At 44.6% G+C, this 21,672-nt stretch overlaps 1 protein-coding gene across 1 annotated transcript in view; it reads right to left on the bottom strand.

The window, feature by feature from the left end:
• Window positions 1-2,707: 2,707 nt before the first annotated feature.
• The window catches only part of LOC148517859 (CD276 antigen homolog), an 83,105-nt gene continuing 64,140 nt past the window's right edge, over window positions 2,708-21,672 (bottom strand). The window contains exons 4-5 of the mRNA XM_088478133.1: window positions 12,754-12,879; window positions 2,708-4,631 (exon numbers count right to left, since the gene is read on the bottom strand). Of these exons, the coding sequence (XP_088334259.1) occupies window positions 4,585-4,631; window positions 12,754-12,879 (173 nt within the window). The 3' untranslated portion in view covers window positions 2,708-4,584. The remainder of the gene's footprint in view (window positions 4,632-12,753; window positions 12,880-21,672) is intronic.

Consider the following 21,672-nt stretch of genomic DNA (forward strand, 5'->3'; position numbering starts at 1 on the left):
CCTGAAGCAAAACGTATAACTGAGGCCTTGACTGCTATGTTGGTGTTAGACGTGCGTCCGGTATCCGCCATTGGTGCAGTGGGATTTAGACAATTGATGGAGGTAGTGTGTCCCCGGTTCCAAATCCCGTCTAGATTCCACTTCACTAGGCAGGCGATACCGAGACTGTACAGAAACGTCAGAAAAAGTGTCCTCAGTGTCCTGAAAAATGCCGTTGTACACAATGTCCACTTAACCACGGACATGTGGACAAGTGGAACAGGGCAGACTAAGGACTATATGACTGTGACAGCCCACTGGGTAGATGTATCACCTTACGCAGCAACAGCAGCAGCGTCACCAGTAGCAGCATCTCAGAAACGCCAGCTCGTTACAAGGCAGGCTACGCTGTGTATCCCCGGTTTCAGTAAGAGGCACACCGCCGACAACCTCTTAGAGAAACTGAGGGAAATCATCGCCCAGTGGCTTACCCCACTTAGACTCTCCTGGGGATTTGTGATATCTGACAACGCCACCAATATTGTGCGGGCATTACATCTGGGCAAATTCCAGCACGTCCCATGTTTTGCTCACACAATAAACTTGGTGGTGCAGAATTTTCTGAAAAGCGACAGGGGCGTGCAGGAGACGCTTTGGGTGGGCCGAAAAATTTCTGGCCACTTTCGCCATTCAGCGACTGCGTGCCGAAGACTGGAGCGCCAGCAAACACTCTTGAACCTGCCCCGCCATCACCTGAAGCAAGAGGTTGTGACGCGGTGGAACTCAACCCTCTATATGCTTCAGAGGATGGAGGAGCAGCAAAAGGCCATACAAGCCTATACATCCACCTATGACATAGGCAAAGGAGGGGGTATGCACCTGACTCAAGCGCAGTGGAGAATGATTTCTGTGTTGTGCAAGGTTCTCCAGCCCTTCGAACTTGCCACACGTGAAGTCAGTTCGGACACTGCCAGCTTGAGTCAGGTCATTCCCCTCATCAGGCTTTTGCAGAAGCAGCTGGAGAAAGTGAAGGAGGATCTAAGATGGAGCGATTCCGCTCGGCATGTGGGACTTGTGGATGAAGCCCTTTATTCGCTTTGCCAGGATTCCAGGGTGGTCAATCTGTTGAAATCAGACCACTACATTTTGGCCACCGTGCTCGATCCTAGGTTTAAAGCCTATGTGGTGTCTCTCTTTCCGGCCGACACAAGCCTGCAGAGGTGCAAAGACCTGCTGGTGAACACACTGTCAGCTGAAGCGGAACGTGACACGTCAACAGCTCCTTCTTCATTTTCTCCCGCAACTGGGGCTGCCAGGAAAAAACTTAGGTATCCTAAGCAACCCGCTGGTGGTGATGCAGGGCAGGCAGGACCAAGTTTGGACATCTGGTCTGGACTGAAGGACCTGGCAACAATTTCTGACATGTCTACTGTCACTGCATATGATACTGTCACCATTGACAGAATGGTGGAGGATTACATCGGTGACAGCATCCAAGTAGGCATGTCAGACAGTCCATACCTGTACTGGCAGGAAAAAGAGGCAATTTGGAGGCCCCTGTACAAACTGGCTCTATTTTACCTGAGTTGCCCCCCATCCAGTGTGTACTCCGAAAGAGTGTTTAGTGCAGCCGAGAACCTTGTCAGCGAAAGGCGTAGGAGGTTGCTTCCACAGAATGTGGAGAAGATGATGTTCATCAAAATTAATTATCAGCTCTTCCAGGGAGACCAGCCTCCAGAACGTACAGAGGGACCTGTGGTGGTGGATTCAAGTGGGGACGAGTTAATACTTTGTGAGGATGAGGATGTACACACTGAAGAGGGTGAGGAATCGGTGGATGAGGAGGATGAGGATGACATCTTGCCTCCGTAGAGCCAGTTTGTGCAGGGACACATTAATTGCCAGCTTGTTTTGTGGGGGCCCAAACGAGCCAATCATTTCAGCCACAGTTGTGTGGCAGACCCTGGCGCTGAAATGATTGGTTTGTTAAAGTGTGCATGTCCTGTTTATACAACATAAGGGTGGGTGGGAGGGCCCAAGGACAATTCCATCTTGCACCTCTTTTTTTTCTTTGCATTATGTACAGTTTGGGGCCTAGTTTTTCAAACTGCCATCCTGTCTGCCACTGCAGTACCACGCCTAGATGGGTCACGTGTTTGTGCTGCCCACTCGTGTCGCTTAGCATAGTCATCCAGCTACCTCGGTGCAACCTTTTGGACATAAAAACACTATTGTGAGGTGTGAGGTGTTCAGAATAGACTGGAAATGAGTGGAAATTAAGGCTATTGAGGTTAATAATAGCATAGGAGCAGAAAAACCTACACATTCTGTGATTTTAGCTGTTTTTATGCTTTTTTTCAAAAAAATACAGATCCAAAACACAAAACCCAGAACCCAAAACACAGAAGGGTGGTTTTGGCAAAACCAATCCAGATCCAAAACACGAAGAAAGATCCAGATCCAAAATCAAAACACGAAAAGTGGCCAGTGCACACCCCTAGTAATAACAGACAAAGAGATTAGAGGGCCCTGCTCACAAGCTTACAATCTATAAAGAAATAGGCTGTAGAATGCACAAGGACAGGTGCTACATATTGCAAATTGGTCCAGCCAGATTGCAGAGGTTCTTGGTGAATTATATGCCCCAGTCACACAGTAATGCTGGCCTTTGGGATGTTGAAAGTTTTGTGTGGACTGTGTAGAAGGGAGGTAATTAGTATAGGAGCTTATGAAAGTTTTGTGGGTGGTTTTGATAAGCTTGTCTGTAGAGGTGGGTTTCAGGGAACGTTTTAAGGTTTGGAGGCTAGAAGTAAATCTTGTTGTGCGAGTGTGGGCATTCCTAAGATTGTGTGCAGCCCAAATCAAGTCCTGTAACTGTGTATGAGTGTGGATAAAAGAAGCAGAACTTGCGCAGATCATAGGGGGTATATTTATTAAACTGCAGGTTTTTAGAAGTGAAGTTGTTACGTGAACATTACGCCAGATATTATACACATTATGCATGTCAATTGTCTGCTCATTACGCTCTATATCAGTGAATTATAACAACATTTGATACATTATTCAGGGAGGATGGTCCTCTTCTGTCTATTGGTCACTCTGGCAGCAGTAATGGTGGGTACACACTGGGCGATTATAGTGGACGACTGAACGATAACGATATCGTTATCGTTCAGTCGTCCACTTTATCGTCCATTTTTATAACAAAAAAGATGAACGATAACGACGACGCGCGTTCCCGCGGGTCGTTCGTCATCATCGTTCATCGGGTTAACATGCAGGCCAACCTGACGATGTCGTCAGGTTGCTGCATGTTGGGGAATGGGGGACGAGAGCCCGGCGCTGAACGATATCGTTAATGATATCGTTCAGCGGGTGTGCTCAATGTCATGAACGACATTGAGCACACCCTGCCGGGGACACACTAGACGACATCGCTCAGGGAACATATCGTCTAGTGTGTACGCACCATAACAGCTGCTGATTGGTTGGCACCACCATCAGTCACAAAAATGTGAGGTGGCTGGATTTGGTGGTGGCTGATTGGCTGTTGCTGCCATCATTCAGACCAGCTGGGAGGAGTGGCTATTAGCCAGCCTGCAGAGCTGTCACACAGGAAGTAGGACTGGGGAACCTCCAAGCTGTCCCATGATCACTGTGGCTCAACATGCATCCAAGAGATAGACAGAAGACGCTGTCCAGCTGCTCTGATTGTATTAATAACATAATTGGAGCGGCCGGGGACCTTCTTCTTCTCAGGACACCAGGCATGTGAAGCAGCATGTTGTTGCAGTCGGACGGTGACCCCTAACTGTTAAATTTTAGCGGCCCGAGGGGCAGGTGCCACTGTGCCCCCTGGCCGAGCCCAACCCTAGAGCCGTTTAGTTCCCCAAGAGAGGTGGTACAGTTAGAGAAAAGCATAGTTAGGAGTCACTGAACCTAAGAAAACAGAGAGGAGGTGAATCCAGAGAAGCAAACACTGAAAGGGCAATTTGATAAGTAGTACGAGAACCAGGATAGGACTGTTTCCTGAAGACCAAGGGATTTTAGCATTTCTATAAGAAGACAGGTTCAACAGTGCCAAATGCTGCAGATAGATCCAGGAGAATTACAAGTGAGTAATGGTCTTTAGACTTAGCAGTGATCAATTCATTGAGAACTTCAGTTAGTGCAGTCTCTGGAGTGTTGAGAGACCAGAACTAAAGTGGATCCAATACAGTAAGTTGTGCAAGTCAAGAAAGTGTGTCAGGCGAGTGTAGCAAAGTCTCAAGCATATTGGAAGGACATGGCAGCTGAGAGATGGGACAGTAATTTATGAGAGAGTTTGTGTCAGGATTGTAGATAAATGGATAACTTTAGATATCATGATGTAAAGATAACTTATACAGCTATTTTTAAAATGGTCAAAAATGATAATCAAATTTATTATTTCAATTAATATGTGACAGTCATGTTGTTGGTGATGTAGCTCATATTTAATCTTCCAATCCAGCCTTCAAAAATATTGTTTCCTTCATCACGATAATTGCACAACAAATTTTGAGATTCATTTTTTCCTTTTTCTTTCATGTGGGTTGTAGATAATCAGTGTTGTGTATTGTGTAATTACAAGGTCTTTTTCATTCCTTGCTTCTGGTTACCTAATGACATCCCTGAAAACAAAACAGATATGTTAACTTTTCCTTGAATATACTGACAGCATAACTTTATAGAGCTTAGAAAGAAGTTTAATAAGGGATCACTTCCTGGTAAGCAGCATTTAAGGCTCTATTTATCTATCTATGTTTTACCAAAATAATGTAAAAAACGTGCTTTCACACCTTTTTCACATTATTTTAGTTTTACTGAAATGTATTAAAGGGCTTTTGGAGCATTTTTCGCGAAACACTTCTCTAAGACATTATATTCACATTTGTTTAGAAAACATATCGCATTTCCCATACTTGTAATGGGAAATGTGATCTGCTTGAAATGAGGGGAATTGTGAATAAATACCTGCTAGGAGCCCTGCTATAACAATGCCATCTGGAGATCGCGTTAACGAGGGTTCCCCCCGTTCTCCTGCTCCACTCTGACAGACAGAGCAGAGCTGGGAGCCGGCCCCCTGTCATCTGCTTTGTGGTGTAAATAGATCACAAAATGATTTACTGTTAAAAAAAAAATAGTTTAAACGAAAAAAAACCTGCAGCTGGGGGTCCGCTGATTGGCGAGCTCTCTCCTCCGGTCAGCTGGTCGCCGGGGCTCCTGCACTGTGACCCCGGTCAACTGTGCTGTAAACTGGCATCTCAGTTTGTTTCTTTTTAATTAAGTAATTTTTATTAATTTTCAGAGAAAAAAATAAACAAATCAAACAGAGTAAGTGAAAAAACAAAAAACAAACCATAGAAAAAAAAAAAAAGAGAAAAATATACAAATAACTTATCAGTTGATGTCATATTACAATGGGCAAAAATGGCTAGTATATAACCAGTATTTATAACAAAAGTCATACATATACATTGAGAACACTTCATTATAAATATGCAGAGAAAAACAGGTTGCAAATAAAGAAATGCACATACTAACAAGTAGTTGTGTATCGTTATTTCCCCCCCAAGGGCTGCTACATATCAGACCTAGAAGTAGAATTTTTGACAGATTGTAGCTCATGTGAGGTCTGAGCATATGCGGAGTTAAGCCATTTGGCCCATATGTGGTCAAACTTAGATTCAGCATTTCTAGCCATATAAGCATATTTCTCATGCGCAATTGTGGTGGAGACTAGGGTTAATCAATCATAATACTCTGGTCCTGTAGATGCCATCCAAGAGCGGGCAATACAAACTTTGGCCAGCATACAGACATTCAGTACATATTGACCAGTGTGCCTATCAAGCAAGTGTTCGTCTATAATTCCAAGTGTGCAAACAATAGGAGTAAGAACAGTCCGTGGGACTCCTGTACATGAGATTACTCTGAGTATTTTTTCCCAGAATGACATAATTCTAGGGCATTCCCAGAGCAAATGCCAAAAGGTGGCCAAGGGGGCATTGCATTTAGGGCAACTGGAATCTGAACATCCCTCAAACTTGAACAGGCGATCAGGGGTTAAATAAACTCGATGCAACAGAAATAACTGGTTATGTTGGAAGCGAATTGAGGTGGTAGCCAATCACGGATATCCCAGTGCATCCTGCCATGATTCCTCCTGTATTACACCCAAGTTAACCTCCCATTTAGCTCTGAGAGCTGGCATATCATCATGGTGGTGAGCTTGTATTACAATGGAATAAGCACAAGAAATAAAACGACGAGATCCGCTTATAGACATACATTTTTTAACAGGGAAATCCTGAATATTCGGGGGAGCTTCAGGGAATTAGGTCGCTAATGCATGTCTGAGCTGCAAATATCTGAAGAAATGCGACTGTGGGAGGCCAAATTCAAGTTGTAACTGACTAAAGGATTTAAGCACACCTGCAGTGTACAGCTGGCCCAAAGAGACCACTCCCCACCTGCCCCAAGTCTCCCTGGTCTGCAACGCTGAAAGCTCATGCAAGGCTCGAGAGCACCGTAAGGGAGTAGCCGGATCTATGCCCTGTGTTTTAAGAAGTTTTGAGACAGATTCCCATATTCGGACAGCTTGATTAAGTAAAGGTAACATATTTTTGGAGATTTTACCGCTAAGTAATGCCTGCAGAGGAGTATGACCCGGGGCAACTTGCGAAATCATAAGAGCATACAGGATCTGAGGATCGGAATCATTGATTCAGTGCCACAGATGTGCCAATTAAGACGCAAAATAATACATGCGAAATTGGGGAAGTGCAAGACCCCCTTGTGTACGAGGCCTAGTTAGCACATTTAGTTGAATGCGAGCTCGACAAAAAAGTTTCTGGAGAAGGAAAATCTGGGAATTATTAAATACATATAGCAGTTTAGGTTGTAACACCATTTTGATTAAGTTAACCCATCCGGTGAGCGAAAGCGGAAGTTTACTCCAAATCTTCGGCCGTGTCCGTAGATAGTCCACCTGAGGCACCACATTTAAGGTCAGATAGTCTTTGGGAACATTGGATACCCATATACCAAGATATTTAAAGGTATTGACCCACTTCAGCGGGAGTGAGATACCTGGATTCCCAGGGCATGGTCCACTAAGAGGGAGAATACAGGATTTATCACAATTTATAATTAGTTCCGAGAAACTACCAAACCAGGTAATGAGATCAAGTACGTGAGGCATGGAACTGGAATAGTCAGAAACAAAGAGCAACATGTTGTCAGCATATAACGCCACCTTATCTGTTCTGGCCCCCAGCTCCAGACCCCCAATACCCCTATGTGCCCAAAAGAGACATGCTAAAGGCTCAAATAGCAAAGAGAGCAGGAGACAAGGGACATCCCTTTCTCGTTCCACGTGACAAAGGAAAAGAAGATGAGATAAAGCCATTAACAGATACCCTAGCTGTTGGGGGTGAGTATAGGAGTTGAACACAATTAACAAACCCAGGGCCAATCCCAAAACAATGCATGGTCTCCCATAGAAAGGGCCACTCCACAGAATCGAAAGCTTTTGCCACATCCAGCGAGACAACAACAGAAGAGGACTCCTGTCCATGAGAGATCAGCAAGTGAGTTGAAGAGACGACGTAGGTTAATGGATGTGGATTTGCCGGGCATAAATCCTGTCTGGTCTGGGTGGATAATTGATGAAATCACCCAACTTAACTGAGTAGCTAGCAATTTGGCTAAAATCTTAATGTCAGTAGGGAGAAGGGATATTGGTCGGTAAGAGTCAGAAAACCTCGGATCCTTCCCCGGTTTAGGCAAGACTACAATAAGAGCCTCTGACATAGATTGTGGGAGAGCAGTGCCCTCATATAGCTGATTAAACAAATCAAGGAGGTGTGGGAAATAAAATTGATTGTGTTTTTTGTACAACTCAATTGGAGCTCCATCTAGCCCGGGTGCCTTACCGCCAGGGAAGGAGCGAACAGCCTCATCTACCTCCTCTAGGGTCAGGGGAGAGTCTAAATAATCCCTGTCTTCCATGGTCAGAGTGGGCAGTAATATATCTACTAGGAAGGATTGTATATCATCTAATGTGCAATCTTGAAGTATACAAAGCCTTGTAAAAGTGTACAAAGACTGCAGCAATATCTGGGGTCTGTATCCGGGCCATCCCGTCAGAATCAAGAATTTCAACTACAGCTACAGGAGACCTCTCTGCACGTGCCACATGAGCAAGGTAACTTCCCGGCCTGTCAGCAAAGGCATATTGGGAATGTGCAGCAAACAACAGCCTGTACTGAGTCTTAGCCAATAGTTGGTCATTCAATTCTTCTGAGTGGCAAGCCAAGCAAGTCTGGAAGAGTCTCGCCCATCATACAGATATGCTGTTTCCAAAGCCCTGCAGGAGGATTTCAACTCTTTCTCCTGGTGTTTGTAGAAAGATTTAAATTCAGATACTCGTCTAATCAGGGTACCCCTTGAGAAGTATTTAAAGGCATCCCAAATGACCATAATGGTGGCTGAGCCATGATTATTTGAGAAAAATTCACCCCAGGTAGCCTCTAGTTCTGACCCCGCTTCCATACGAGTTAACCAAAAGGGGTTGAGCTTCCAGAAGGAATGCCCACGTTGGCTAGCCAGGTCCAACCCAAGTATAAGTGGGGAGTGATCTGAAATCCCTCTGGGTTCGTATATAACTGACTGAAGTTTAGGCAACAAATTGGGGGAGATCAGGGCAAGGTCAATCCCAGAGAACAAGTGATAGGTGTGTGAAAAACAAGAGTATTGTTTCTCTGTGGGATGTCTCGTCCTCCAGGCATTCACCAAACCAAGCTCTGCCACGAGGAACTCGAAACGACCACTACTGGAATAAGAGGCGCCGGAAGCATTGCTCCGCCTATCAAGAACAAGGTCCATTACATTGTTAAAGTCCCCCATGCAAACTACAGGTGTATCTGGAAATATAGCCATAAATTCTGCTGCTTTTTTCATAACCTCGGGGGAGTACGGTGGCGGGATATATATAGCCAGTAAAAGAATGGGGGCAGCATTTATTCTACACTGTATGAAAATATACCTTCCCCAGGGGTCACTTTGTAACAAGCTCAAAACCAAGTGATCTACGTATAAGGATCGAGACACCCCTGGATGATGAAGTATGTGAGGTATGATAGGCCCAGCCAACCCACGACTTTTTCAGCGACATTAATCTACCCCCCAATAAATGTGTTTCAGTGAGGCATACAATGTCAGAGCCATATTGTCGGAGCTGCCATAGGACTACGGATCTTTTAATTTTATCGTTAAGCCCTTGAACATTCCATGACACAATTTTTAACAGCCATTATTACAGACTTAAAAAAAAAAACACGGATATTTGTTCCAATAAACACCAGAGAGCCGGCATTGGGGGCCTTAGGGTGTGCGAGACGGCCAGACAAATAAAATAAAAATACCACTGTATATGTAAGAAAAAAAAAGTGTTGCGAAACAAAAATAAAAAATAAACATGACATCACTATAAAAAAAAGATCCTTTAGAAAAAATACAGAAAAAAAAGTTCCAACCCCTATTACCTCCCCGTATACCTAACCGCAACTTTGGCATACCTAAATCCCGAACTATAATAATTAACAACTATTCCAATACAATAGCCCCCCTAAAAAATTGCGGAGCAAAGAATTTAAATGACCCCTAGACATGAGTGAGCTCTCCAGCCGAGAGTGCCCTTGGTGACTCTGAACAAAACAATAAGGTGCACATACCCAAACAAAGTAGGTACAATAGAAAAAAATTACAAACTTATATAGTGCATTCAGACTACAATATAGTAACTAATAAAAAAATATACATTAATTAGTGTTCGCAATTATTATTGAATATGAAAATAGTGAGCTCATATTACTAGCAGAATATCTGACGACAGACAGATATTAACTAAAAGAGCACAGCAAAACAGAAACAGAGAACACCCGAGATACATGAAATCAGCAGACTGTAACCAGAATATAAGCATAGTTATGTGAGTCCAAGACAGATTATAATGGAACTTAATTAATCTTCAACCACCTTTCTGCGACCCGGACTAGTGTGGTCAAGCCATAGGGCAGCCTCTTTCGGAGAAGTAAAGAACTTGGTTTCCCCGTCAGCAATGACTCTTAGCTTGGATGGAAATAACATTGCATATGGGAGATTTAAGTCTCTTAATTGGCATAAATTGAGCCCTCTCCTTTTGCACATCAGTAGAAAAATCAGGAAATACTGAAACCCGGCAGCCATTCCTCTCCATAGGGCCTTTGACCCGAACAAGCCTAAGAACTGCGTTGCGATCTTGATATTGCAAAAATTTGGCTATAAACGTGCGGGGAGGTGCTCCAGGCGGAGGTGCTCTAGTAGGGAAGCGGTGAGCCCTCTCCACTGCAAAATGAGTAGTAAAAGCATCGCTACCATAGACCTCCAGAAGCCATTTTTCTATAAATTCTTCAGGGTTAGCCCCCTCCTCCTCCAGCAAGCCCACGAAGCGAACATTGTTGCGGCGTAGTCGTCCCTCCATATATGACAATTTGCTTTGCATGGCCGTCATCTAAGAGTCCAATGTATTAACTCGTACTTTAAGTGGGGACAACGACTCCTCCAAGGTGGAGATGCGTGTCTCAGCCTCTCCAACCCTCTCACGGTCGGTCTTGATAAATAATGGACAAATCAGATTGTTCAGAGCCAATTTGGTCAGCCAGACGCTTCTCACTGGTAGTTACAGCATCCAACACATGTTGTAGGGTGATATCCGGAGTCTGTGCCTCATGAAGAGCTGCAATTGAAGGAGGCATTTGTTTGGGTGGCGCCACAGAATCTTCCGTCGGCAGTGTATTAGACACAGAATTCCGAGCAAGGCGCTCCAATTTAGCAGCAGCTGTTGCATGGTATGTTTTCCCCATAGCTGAAGGGCAGCACCAGTTAATGATATATAAGGAGAGTTACTGCAGCTAGGGAGATGAGTGGTTAACTTTTTTTAGATAAAATGGCCGCCTCCAGATAGTCAGGATGCAATTTCACAACCCCAGAGACCAGCATGCAGCCTCACAGATCCTGATATATAGAGAGATGAGCGCTAAGCAGGGTACAGATTCACAGCCCCAAAGATACCAGTTCTAAATAGCATGCAGCTTCCCAGCCCCAGTGAGATCAGCGCTGAACAGCAGGGGGAAGGGCAGACCAGCACCGCAATCAGGAGGTCCGAAGGCAGTGAGGAGGGCGTCAGGCACTCACTTTCAACTGCTGCTAGTCCCACAGCTATCTCCAGCAACTGCGGCAACTCAGCGGCAGATGCGACAAGCAGCAGCCACAGGCTCATATACAAGTCACTCCCGACAGCAGCCGGACAGGAGGAGGAAGCAGGAGATGGAGCCACTGCTTCCACAGCGGCTGTACACCTTCCCACAGCAGCCAGGTATAGTGGGCACCGCAGGGCAGAAGGCAGGATGGTGGATCAGGATATTGCGGCTGGAGAGCTCAGCAAGGTACCAGCTACTCCATGTCCGCCGTGGCCACGCCCCCCCAAACTGACATCTCAGTTTACATGACACACCAGATGACTTAGGTCACAGATCAGGAGCCTGGAGACCAGCTGACCGGAGGAAAGAGCTCACCGATCACCGAGGTAAGTATCAGCAGTCAGGTTGTGGGGTTACGGGCGTTCGCTGGGGGGGGTAGCAGTATCTGGTGGTGGCGCATGCGCAGACACCTTCTCACTGTATTTTTTGCGATAAATACCATGAGAAGTGTGCAAAGAGGATACGCAGGGACAGAGCTTTGTTGCAAGCTCTGTCCCTGCATGTGGATGTTAGTACACCAAGTGATATTTCTTAAATTCGCTAAATCTTTTTCCTAAAATCTACGATGGTGTAATATACAGGAAAGGAACCAACAAATATACAGAAAAATGTTTAGTATAGCAGTAGATATATACAGAATAGTCTAGTGCAATCACAAAAAAAGTGCACAAGGAGACTACAGGACATACTACTAAAAGGTGAGCTGGTGCTGGCAAGGAAACACAAATTTTATTGTGACTCTGCAAGAAAGTAATAGGGAGTCAGAGCTCTGGACTATGGGCCTGATTCAGCTTGGATCGCAGTTGCTAATATGTACGCAATCGGCCGTTTGATGTGTACTGTGCATGCATCGCAGTGCGCGTGCGGGAACCGGCCACTGCGATCGGGACTGCGATCGCAGTGACTAGACAGACCCATCGCGGAGTGATTGACAGGAAGTGCTGTTTGTGGGTGGCGACGAGGGGGTGGTCGGGTAAAACGCAGGGGCGCCAGTGTGTTTGAACGCAGTTGCATGGGCGTGCATAAATTATCCACTGCGATGGCCTAAGCAGACTGAGGCCTGATAGTGTGCAATGAAGTTAGCAATTTCTGAGTACGGTCATGGCTTGTGCTAGTGTGCATGAGGCTGCGATGGTACTCGATTGTACCGATGGTTTTGCAGTCTTGCTAAACATTACGGATGTGTGTAAGGTAAAGTGGGCGTCCATTTGTAGTGCTGCGACGGCATTGCGATCTAAATGAATTAGCATATTATCGCAGTTGAACTGCGTGCGTAATCACTATTGCATTTGCAGTTGCGATCCGTAATGAATCAGGCCCTATGATGACAAATGTGTGGCCACACATACACACACCACACATGTACATGAAGAACCTTGTTTTTCTTTCTGTGGAGCCCACAAATTTCTAGTAATATCCCTGAATGTAATGTAACTATAGTGTTACTAACCAGTTCTTCCTCTGCTCCTCTTCTTTCTCCGTAGTAAGACGCATAAGACTGAGATGGCACAGATAATTACCACACCAAGCGAAAGTTTGGTTAGTGGACTGTCATTTGCATTTCCATATGTTTTATCTAAAATATAATTGAAAAGTCATTTTAACATTTTTTCTTGGACAGCAGTTGAATTTATATAGGGCCATTTTGTATAGTATTGCAAATTACATAAATGGTTATTATCATATAAATGTTTGAGATATGTGAATACAATTTAATTCTACTTTAAATACAAAACAGAAATAAAACAAAACAGGAAACTTGACTTGTGAGACTGCAAGCAAAACACATGGTAATTGGATGCACTTCTGCTGATTTCCTGGTGATGTTATACATAGAATAACATACTTTATGAAATACCAAATGATAATAACTTCCACAATCATATTATCACGCAAATGATCTTAATTTGTTTGAAATAACAGAGCACACATTAAAGACAAATAAACAACAGCAAATTCACAGGACATCGGATATCTAATAGCAAGGAATCCGTCAAATAAGAATCCAAGTGAGGCACAACAAATCAAGTGTGCATGTGTTGGAAAGGGTAATGGGGACAGGGAGGTTGTTTGCCAGCAGTTAATGATAGGCTGCAGTAGAATCGGTGGAGGCTGTGAAGAGTGATGGAAAATTACAGAGCCGCAAGCTAGGAGCTATTACTCAGAGGGCAAGAGGGCCTAATCAGTAACCAAGTCATTTAAAAGGCACAATTTCTTATTATGCATTAGCTGCCTGACTCAGAAAACCCCCACATTCCACCAATGCCTAAATACCCCAAGGTTCATTATGGATTTCAAAGGAATAACATCAAGGGAGAATCATGTAGGAAATCAATTGCTTCATCCTATAAATTTCCAACAGTTAAAACTAAGTGGGAGTGTTAGTGGGGTGAGAAAGTTTAGGTAGGACTAAAAGCCATGGCATGATGGTCGCTGGGATGTGTATAGCCTGCTCCTTAATCCAGATCCATATTTTAGTTACATCACCTCTGATACACACCAATAGTGCATGGAGTACAGAGGCTTGTTAGTAACTCTGTATATTAGGCAGTTGGAGGCTCCTTTGTTGCTTGAGCCTATAGTGTAGCTAGCTTTAATCGAGGATGTCTGCCACGCTAGACAATACCTGTAATCAGGACATGTATATACAAAAATCACTTAAGCGGGTACGTTACAATTTAATCCAATTAAAATATCCTTTATTAACTCCAAATATTAAAAATGGGGATGGGATCCTCAACTGAGACACAAAGAATAGTGACACTATGTTTATATATGATTTTACTTTGTTTATCTTAAAAATGATAGAAGAAACCAGCAAAAGCAGCTCAGCTGGCATTTACAGCCCTCGACGGATCTTGACCGGTTGACTTTGGATCCAGATTCTTATCAACAGAGGTTCCACTCTGAGCATTATGAGTCTACTGTAAGGCCACGGGCTTTGGCACAGAGATGGATGGACTATGTTTTTAAGTGTCTGCAGCCAGCTCATAATATGCCTAAACAATTAATGGAGGTGATTGTGCTGGAAAAGTATATGTACCTACTTCCACTGTGGCTGTCATACTGGGTCACGATTCATTGCATGGAGAAATTGACCATGGCAATCCATTTGGTGGAGAATGCAAGGACTGCTGGTGAGGTCAGTCTACCACCAGCACTGGAAGATCCTCAGTTTGGACCCCAACAGTTGTATCAAAAGTTATTGATGGTGACTTGAAAGCATTCACCTATTGCTATGACTCTGCAAATGGGATTTTTATCGATGACAGATTCAGGAAAGATCCTGTCCCACATGGAATGGAGTCAAGCCAGAGACTGGTAATGGCTGTTGCTGAGCTGATGGAGTCTTTTGAGTGTCCTGTCAGGAAAGAGGGCATACTGATACTAACTGCCCTCAGATGGTTTGTTTCATTTCAGAAGACTATACCACTGTAATTTAGAGATGTGCGCCAGACCATTTTTGCTGGTTTTGGTTATAATTTGTCATCCGGTTTTGGTTGACAAAAATTTACAAAAAAAGCTAAAATCATATAATAATCGCTTTTTTTGTTCCAAGAGTATTATTAACCACAATAACAATAATTTCCACTCTTTTCCAGTCAATTTTGACCACCTCACAGCTCACAATATTGTTTTCATCCAGTTTAGGCCAAGAGGTTGCACCAAGCTAGCTGGCTGACTAAGCTAAGAGACAGCAGTGGTCAGCACAAACATGTGGCAGTTCAACTTCAAACATGGCATATGGCTCACACTGCGTGGGGTCACAGGGCTTATATATGCACTTGAACAAAGGACATTAGGGCACTAGTGTAAAGCGCACCAAACAGTACAAACAATAATAGATCTGTATTTTTTTTAACTTTGCAGCTAGGTTCAAAACTGTGGAGTCACAGGGCTTATATGTGCACGTGAACAAAGAGTAAAGCGCACCAACAGAGGTATAACCAGGTTCTTTGACGCCCAGGGCAAGTTGAAAAATGACGCTCCCCCCAACTGTGTGTGCGTATCAAAAATTGGGCATGGCAACTGAAAAATCGGGGCATATCAGCATGACACGCCACCTTTTCTCGTCACTCTGGGTACATTCCTAATCTTTTTTCAGTCTGTATTCATTATTCATGTAGGATATCATGGTCTGGAAGATGCCTATTTGTGTAGGAACATTACCAAGGTCATCATCATACAACAACGAATCAACCAGACTCATGTCCCGTGCCACTTCCTGCCCCTGTGTTTCTCAGCCACATCATCTCCCCCTGCATCTCTCAGCTACACTATCTCCCCCGTGTCACTCAGCCACACCATCATCTTCTCCCTACATCGTGTCTCAGCACAGCATCACCTCCTCCCCTGCGTCGTCTCTCAGCCACACCATCATCTCCCGCCTGCGTCGTCTCTCAGCACACCCTCATCTCCCGCCTACATCTCTCTGCCACACCATCATCCCCCTGTGTTGTCTCTAGGCCACACCATTATCTCATCTCCCCCCTGCATCGTCTCTCAGCACACCATCATCTCCCGCCTGCATCTCTCTGCCACACCATCATCTCCTCCCTGTGTCATCTCTCCTCCCTGCACCGTCTCTCAGCACACCATCATCTCCTGCCTGCGTCTCTCTGCCACACCATCATCTCCTCCCTGTGTCATCTCTCCTCCCTGCACCGTCTCTCAGCACACCATCATCTCCCGCCTGCATCTCTCTGCCACACCATCATCTCCTCCCTGTGTCATCTCTCCTCCCTGCACCGTCTCTCAGCACACCATCATCTCCTGCCTGCGTCTCTCTGCCACACCATTCCCCCCTGCATCTCTCTGCCGCACCATCAGGTTCCACCTGCGCCATTCACCATCCCCCTTTACTCTGTGTCTCTCAGCCTTCCCCCTTCACTGTCTCCCCCTCCCTTCACACTGTGTCAAACAGCCACCCCCTTCATTTTGTGTCTCTCTGTGCTCACCCTTCATTCTGTGTCTCTCTGTGCCCACCCTTCATGCTGTGACTATGCTATCTGCTCCCCATATAAAAAATTTAATATTTAGTTAATTCATGCCACATTCCCCAACCACCATCACCTCTTTCCCCTTCACTTACATTGCTCCTCCGCATTTCACTGTTCAGTCCTTTTGGGCGGCTGTCAGCGGCACAGCTTCTCCTTTTGGGTGGCATTCATCTTCTTGCAGGCAAGATCCGGTTCATCCTCATTCTAAAAGACCTCCTCACTGCGGTCCGCATCAGATGGCTAGTTTAGTGTGCTTATCATGCCGTCTGTCAACCCCGTCTGGCACCAGTACCGCCCATTATGCAGGGGAGCCGGAGGCATGACACCAGACCAAACCTATGATGCCTACAGACACCCCGCCCACCCAATGATGCTGGCTCCGCCTACTTCTTTGCCCCATCCTGCCCCTATTGGCCCGGCGGCTACCTCCCCATCTCCTAGTGACATCCAGATTCCTGTCCCATGCTCAAAACCCACCCCTGGATGGTCTGGATCAATGAAAGCAAAGTGAGTTAGTAAACACCCGGTGGGATGTCCAGCAGCGGACACCCCACCAGGTACACTGCCCTGGTTAGTGGCGCCTCCCTCTGTTGGTTCTACCATGGCACCCAGGGCACATGCAGCGGTTGCCCCGTCCCAGTTATGCCACTGCGCACCAAACAGTACCAACAACAATAGATCTGTATTTTCTGAACTTTGCAGCTTGGTTCAAAACTACATGGAATCACAGGGCTTATATGTGCATGTGAACAAAGCGCACTAGGGTAAATCGCACCAAACCGTACAAACAATAGATCTGTATTTTTTTTAACTTTGCAGATCGATTCAAAACTGCATGCAGTCACAGAGCTTCTATGTGCACGTGAATAGAGCGCTCTAGGGTAAAGCGCACCAAACAGTACAAACAATAGAACTTAACTACTGTTTATATATATAAAACAAGAAGGCGGCTAGCACTCCACATAAACCTTAAAACGCCCAGGTGCCAACAGAAGTATATAGATACTTGATATATAGAGAGCAATACTGCGGCACTCACGGGTCTTGTAAGCAAAGAATGACTCCAACTCAGGGAATGTTCGTTCAACGTTTCAGTCTTGTGGACTTTTATCAAGAAAGTCCACAAGACTGAAACGCTGAACGAACGTTCCCTGAGTTGGAGTCATTCTTTCCTTATAAGACCCGTGAGTGCGCGGGATTGCTCTCTCTATATATATATTTGATTTTTTGAGGTCACAGCTCAATTCAAACTGCGTGGAGGCACAGGGCTTATATATGCACATGAACGTCTCTTTACATGGACATAGCCAGTTTACAGCAGAGTACAGCACAGCATACAGCAGTGTGCCCCCACCTTATGCACATTGACTAAGAGCAGCACAGCCACTTGTGAGTCTGGACACAGCACAGCCTATACAGCAGAGTACAGCACAGCATACAGTGGCGTGAGCCCCCTATACGCTGACCAATATACAGAGCAACACAGCCACTTGTGAGTCTGGACACAGCACAGTCTTCACAGCAAAGTAGAGTGCAGCATACAGCAGTGTGCCTGACAAGGAAATGGCCCTGAGTCCTGGCCGCAGCACCTTATATAGAATCCAAAACCCGAGGATGATGCTTCGCCTTGAAGTGGAATCCGAGTCAAAGGGTAGACACGAGCCGCTGCTCAGATTAACTCGGATATCAGAAGTTCGGCCGGGTTCGGATTGCAATCAATCCAAACCGTTCATTTCTACTGTGATTATGGGGTTACCAATGATTCAATAGTTATCTATTTCAGATTCAAGGCAGTCAGGGGCATGGTCAACTCGGGCTCTGCAAATGCTTAATTATGCAGGGTCTGCTCCTAGAAGAGAAAGTTTATGACAAACCTATTCATACTGGCTTTATATATATGAGACTGTGAAAACATATCCAACTACCCTAGTGCCTTTGACTATTAAAGGAGAAACTGCTATGTTAAGTGTAGGGGTTTGGCCATATTTTAGGTCCCCTGTGTGACTTGGATGGGACTGGCCATTCTCTTTTGTAACAAAAAGTACAGTCCACTGAGATTGAAATCTGAAACCCTTGGAGAGATTTTCCCCTTTCTTCTGATCTATTTTCTAACCAGGTAAAGATGGCAAAAAAGAAAAGACAGAATTCCGCGCTTGCACTATAGTAAGCTCAATATACAAATGTAATAGGAAAGCATGAGTTCTAAAATAAAACAATAAAAGCAACGACAGATACTGATTCAAACTTATATACTGAATGCAGTGCACAATAAGAGCGTCCCGGCAGATATTTTCACAGATATTTTCTTTAAATGTGGTCCGGCCATTTGGACATAAGCCCTGTTTACGAGCTGCTTGTGGACATTCACTTTATATAGTTGAATGATCATCTGAACCTTATCTGCCTAGAGACTGTATTTAATCATACTCATATGATTCAATATACAGAGACTGTTATTTGATGGCTGTAGTCACGCATGATATATGGTGGGATTGATCATTCGAAGCTAACAATACTTCTACTGATATCAGGTTATCCCTGTTTCATCCAGCTAATTCAATCAGCGGCATCATTTGTCTGCGGAAGCGCTAATTAGCTCCGTTTGAAGAACAAACATACAGCCTTTAAATACAGATCACTTTTTTCATTGTATGCAAAAGGAGCAGTGTTCAACTACAGCATTATTTACAAATGTTATGGTGCATACACACGGTCAGATTTTCCTTCAGATCTGTACAATGATTTTAAAAATCGTTCATATCTAAAGGAAAATCTGACGTTTGCCAGATGAACGATGAACGTTCCCGCTTGTCAGATAACGATATCTGACATCTGATGTGTTTGCAGTCAGATTTCATTCATTTTAATACAGGCAAAAATCGTTCGTAGTTCATGAAATCATTGGTAAAATCGTTCAAATCGCTCGTAGTTCATTGTTCGTAGTTCAATTGTCTGACAGATTTGACGGTGTTTATGCAGCTTTACAGTAGGGGTGTGCACCGGCCACTTTTCGTGTTTTGTGTTTTGGTTTTGGATCTGGATCTTTCTTCGTGTTTTGGATCTGGATTGGTTTTGCCAAAACCACCCTTCCGTGTTTTGGGTTCTGGGTTTTGTGTTTTGGATGTGTATTTTTTTTAAAAAAAGCATAAAAACAGCTAAAATCACAGAATTTGTTGGTTTCTCTGCTCCTATGCTATTATTAACCTCAATAACCTTAATTTCCACTCATTTCCAGTCTATTCTGAACACTGAACACCTCACAATAGTGTTTTCATGTCCAAAAGGTTGCACCGAGGTAGCTGGATGACTATGCTAAGCGACACGAGTGGGCGGCACAAACACGTGACCCATCTAGGAGTGACACTGCAGTGGCAGACAGGATGGCAGTTAGAAAAACTAGGCCCCAAACTGTACATAATGCAAAGAAAAAAAAGAAGTGCAAGATGGAATTGTCCTTGGGCCCTCCCACCCACCCTTATGTTGTATAAACAGGACATGCACACTTTAACAAATCAATCATTTCAGCGCCAGGGTCTGCCACACAACTGTGGCTGAAATGATTGGTTCGTTTGGGCCCCCACAAAACAAGCTGGCAATTAATGTGTCCCTGCACAAACTGGCTCTACGGAGGCAAGATGTCATCCTCATCCTCCTCATCCACCGATTCCTCACCCTCTTCAGTGTGTACATCCTCATCCTCACAGAGTATTAATTCGTCCCTGCTGGAACCACAGGTCCCTCTGTACGTTCTGGAGGCTGGTCTCCCTGGAAGAGTTGATAATTCATTTTATGAACATCATCTTCTCCACATTTTGTGGAAGCAACCTCCTACGCCTTTCGCTGACAAGGTTCCCGGCTGCACTAAACACTCTTTCGGAGTACACACTGGAGGGGGGGCAACTCAGGTAAAATAGAGCCAGTTTGTACAGGGACCTCCAAATTGCTTCTTTTTCCTGCCAGTACAGGTACGGACTGTCTGACATGCCTACTTGGATGCTGTCACCGATGTAATCCTTTAACAGACAGACGCACGCTTGTCGCTGCTGCTTTGAGGATTCAAGTGCGGCTACAGCCCACACAATTCACAAAGACAGAAAAAAAAGAATATTTTTATTGTTTGTGGAGCACACTTTGAGGGTTACACCACCCTTTAACAGACAGACGCACGCTTGTCGCTGCTGCTTTGAGGATGCAAGTGCGGCTACAGCCCACACAATTCACAAAGACAGAAAAAAGAAGAAGAATATTTTAATTGTTTGTGTAGAACACTTTGAGGTGTCACCACCCTTTAACAGACAGACGCACGCTTGTCGCTGCTGCTTTAAGGATGCAGGTACGGCTACAGCCCACACATTTCACAAAGACCGAAAAAAAAAAGAACAATATTTTAATTGTTTGTGTAGAACACTTTGAGGTGTCATCACCCTTTAACAGACAGACGCACGCTTGTCGCTGCTGCTTTAAGGATGCAGGTGCGGCTACAGCCCACACAATTCACATAGACAGAAAAAAAAAGAACAATATTTTAATTGTTTCTGTAGCACACTTTGAGGGTGTCACCACCCTTTAACAGACAGACGCACGCTTGTCGCTGCTGCTTTGAGGATGCAAGTGTGGCTACATCGCACACAAGTCACAAACACATTAAAAAATAGTTTTTTATTTTTTGGAACACTTTGAGAGTTACACCACCCTTTAACAGACAGAAGCACGCTTGTCGCTGCTGCTTTAAGGATGCAGGTGCGGCTACAGCCCACACATTTCACAAAGACAGAAAAAAAAGAAGAATATTTTTATTGTTTGTGGAGCACACTTTGAGGGTGTCACCACCCTTTAACAGACAGATGCACGCTTGTCGCTGCTGCTTTAAGGATGCAGGTGCGGCTACAGCCCACACATTTCACAAAGACCGAAAAAAAAGAACAATATTTTAATTGTTTGTGTAGAACACTTTGAGGGTGTCACCACCCTTTAACAGACAGACGCACGCTTGTCGCTGCTGCTTTAAGGATGCAGGTGCGGCTACAGCCCACACATTTCACAAAGACCAAAAAAAAAAGAACAATATTTTAATTGTTTGTGTAGCACACTTTGAGGGTGTCACCACCCTTTAACAGACAGACGCACGCTTGTCGCTGCTGCTTTGAGGATGCAAGTGTGGCTACATCGCACACAAGTCACAAACACATTAAAAAAATAGTTTTTTATTTTTTGGAACACTTTGAGAGTTACACCAACCTTTAACAGACAGACGCACGCTTGTCGCTGCTGCTTTAAGGATGCAGGTGAGGCTACAGCCCACACATTTCACAAAGACCGAAAAAAAAGAACAATATTTTAATTGTTTGTGTAGAACACTTTGAGGGTGT

Source organism: Taudactylus pleione, unplaced genomic scaffold (assembly GCF_031769625.1).
Source record: "Taudactylus pleione unplaced genomic scaffold, aTauple2 ptg000207l, whole genome shotgun sequence".
Classification (NCBI taxonomy): domain Eukaryota; kingdom Metazoa; phylum Chordata; class Amphibia; order Anura; family Myobatrachidae; genus Taudactylus; species Taudactylus pleione.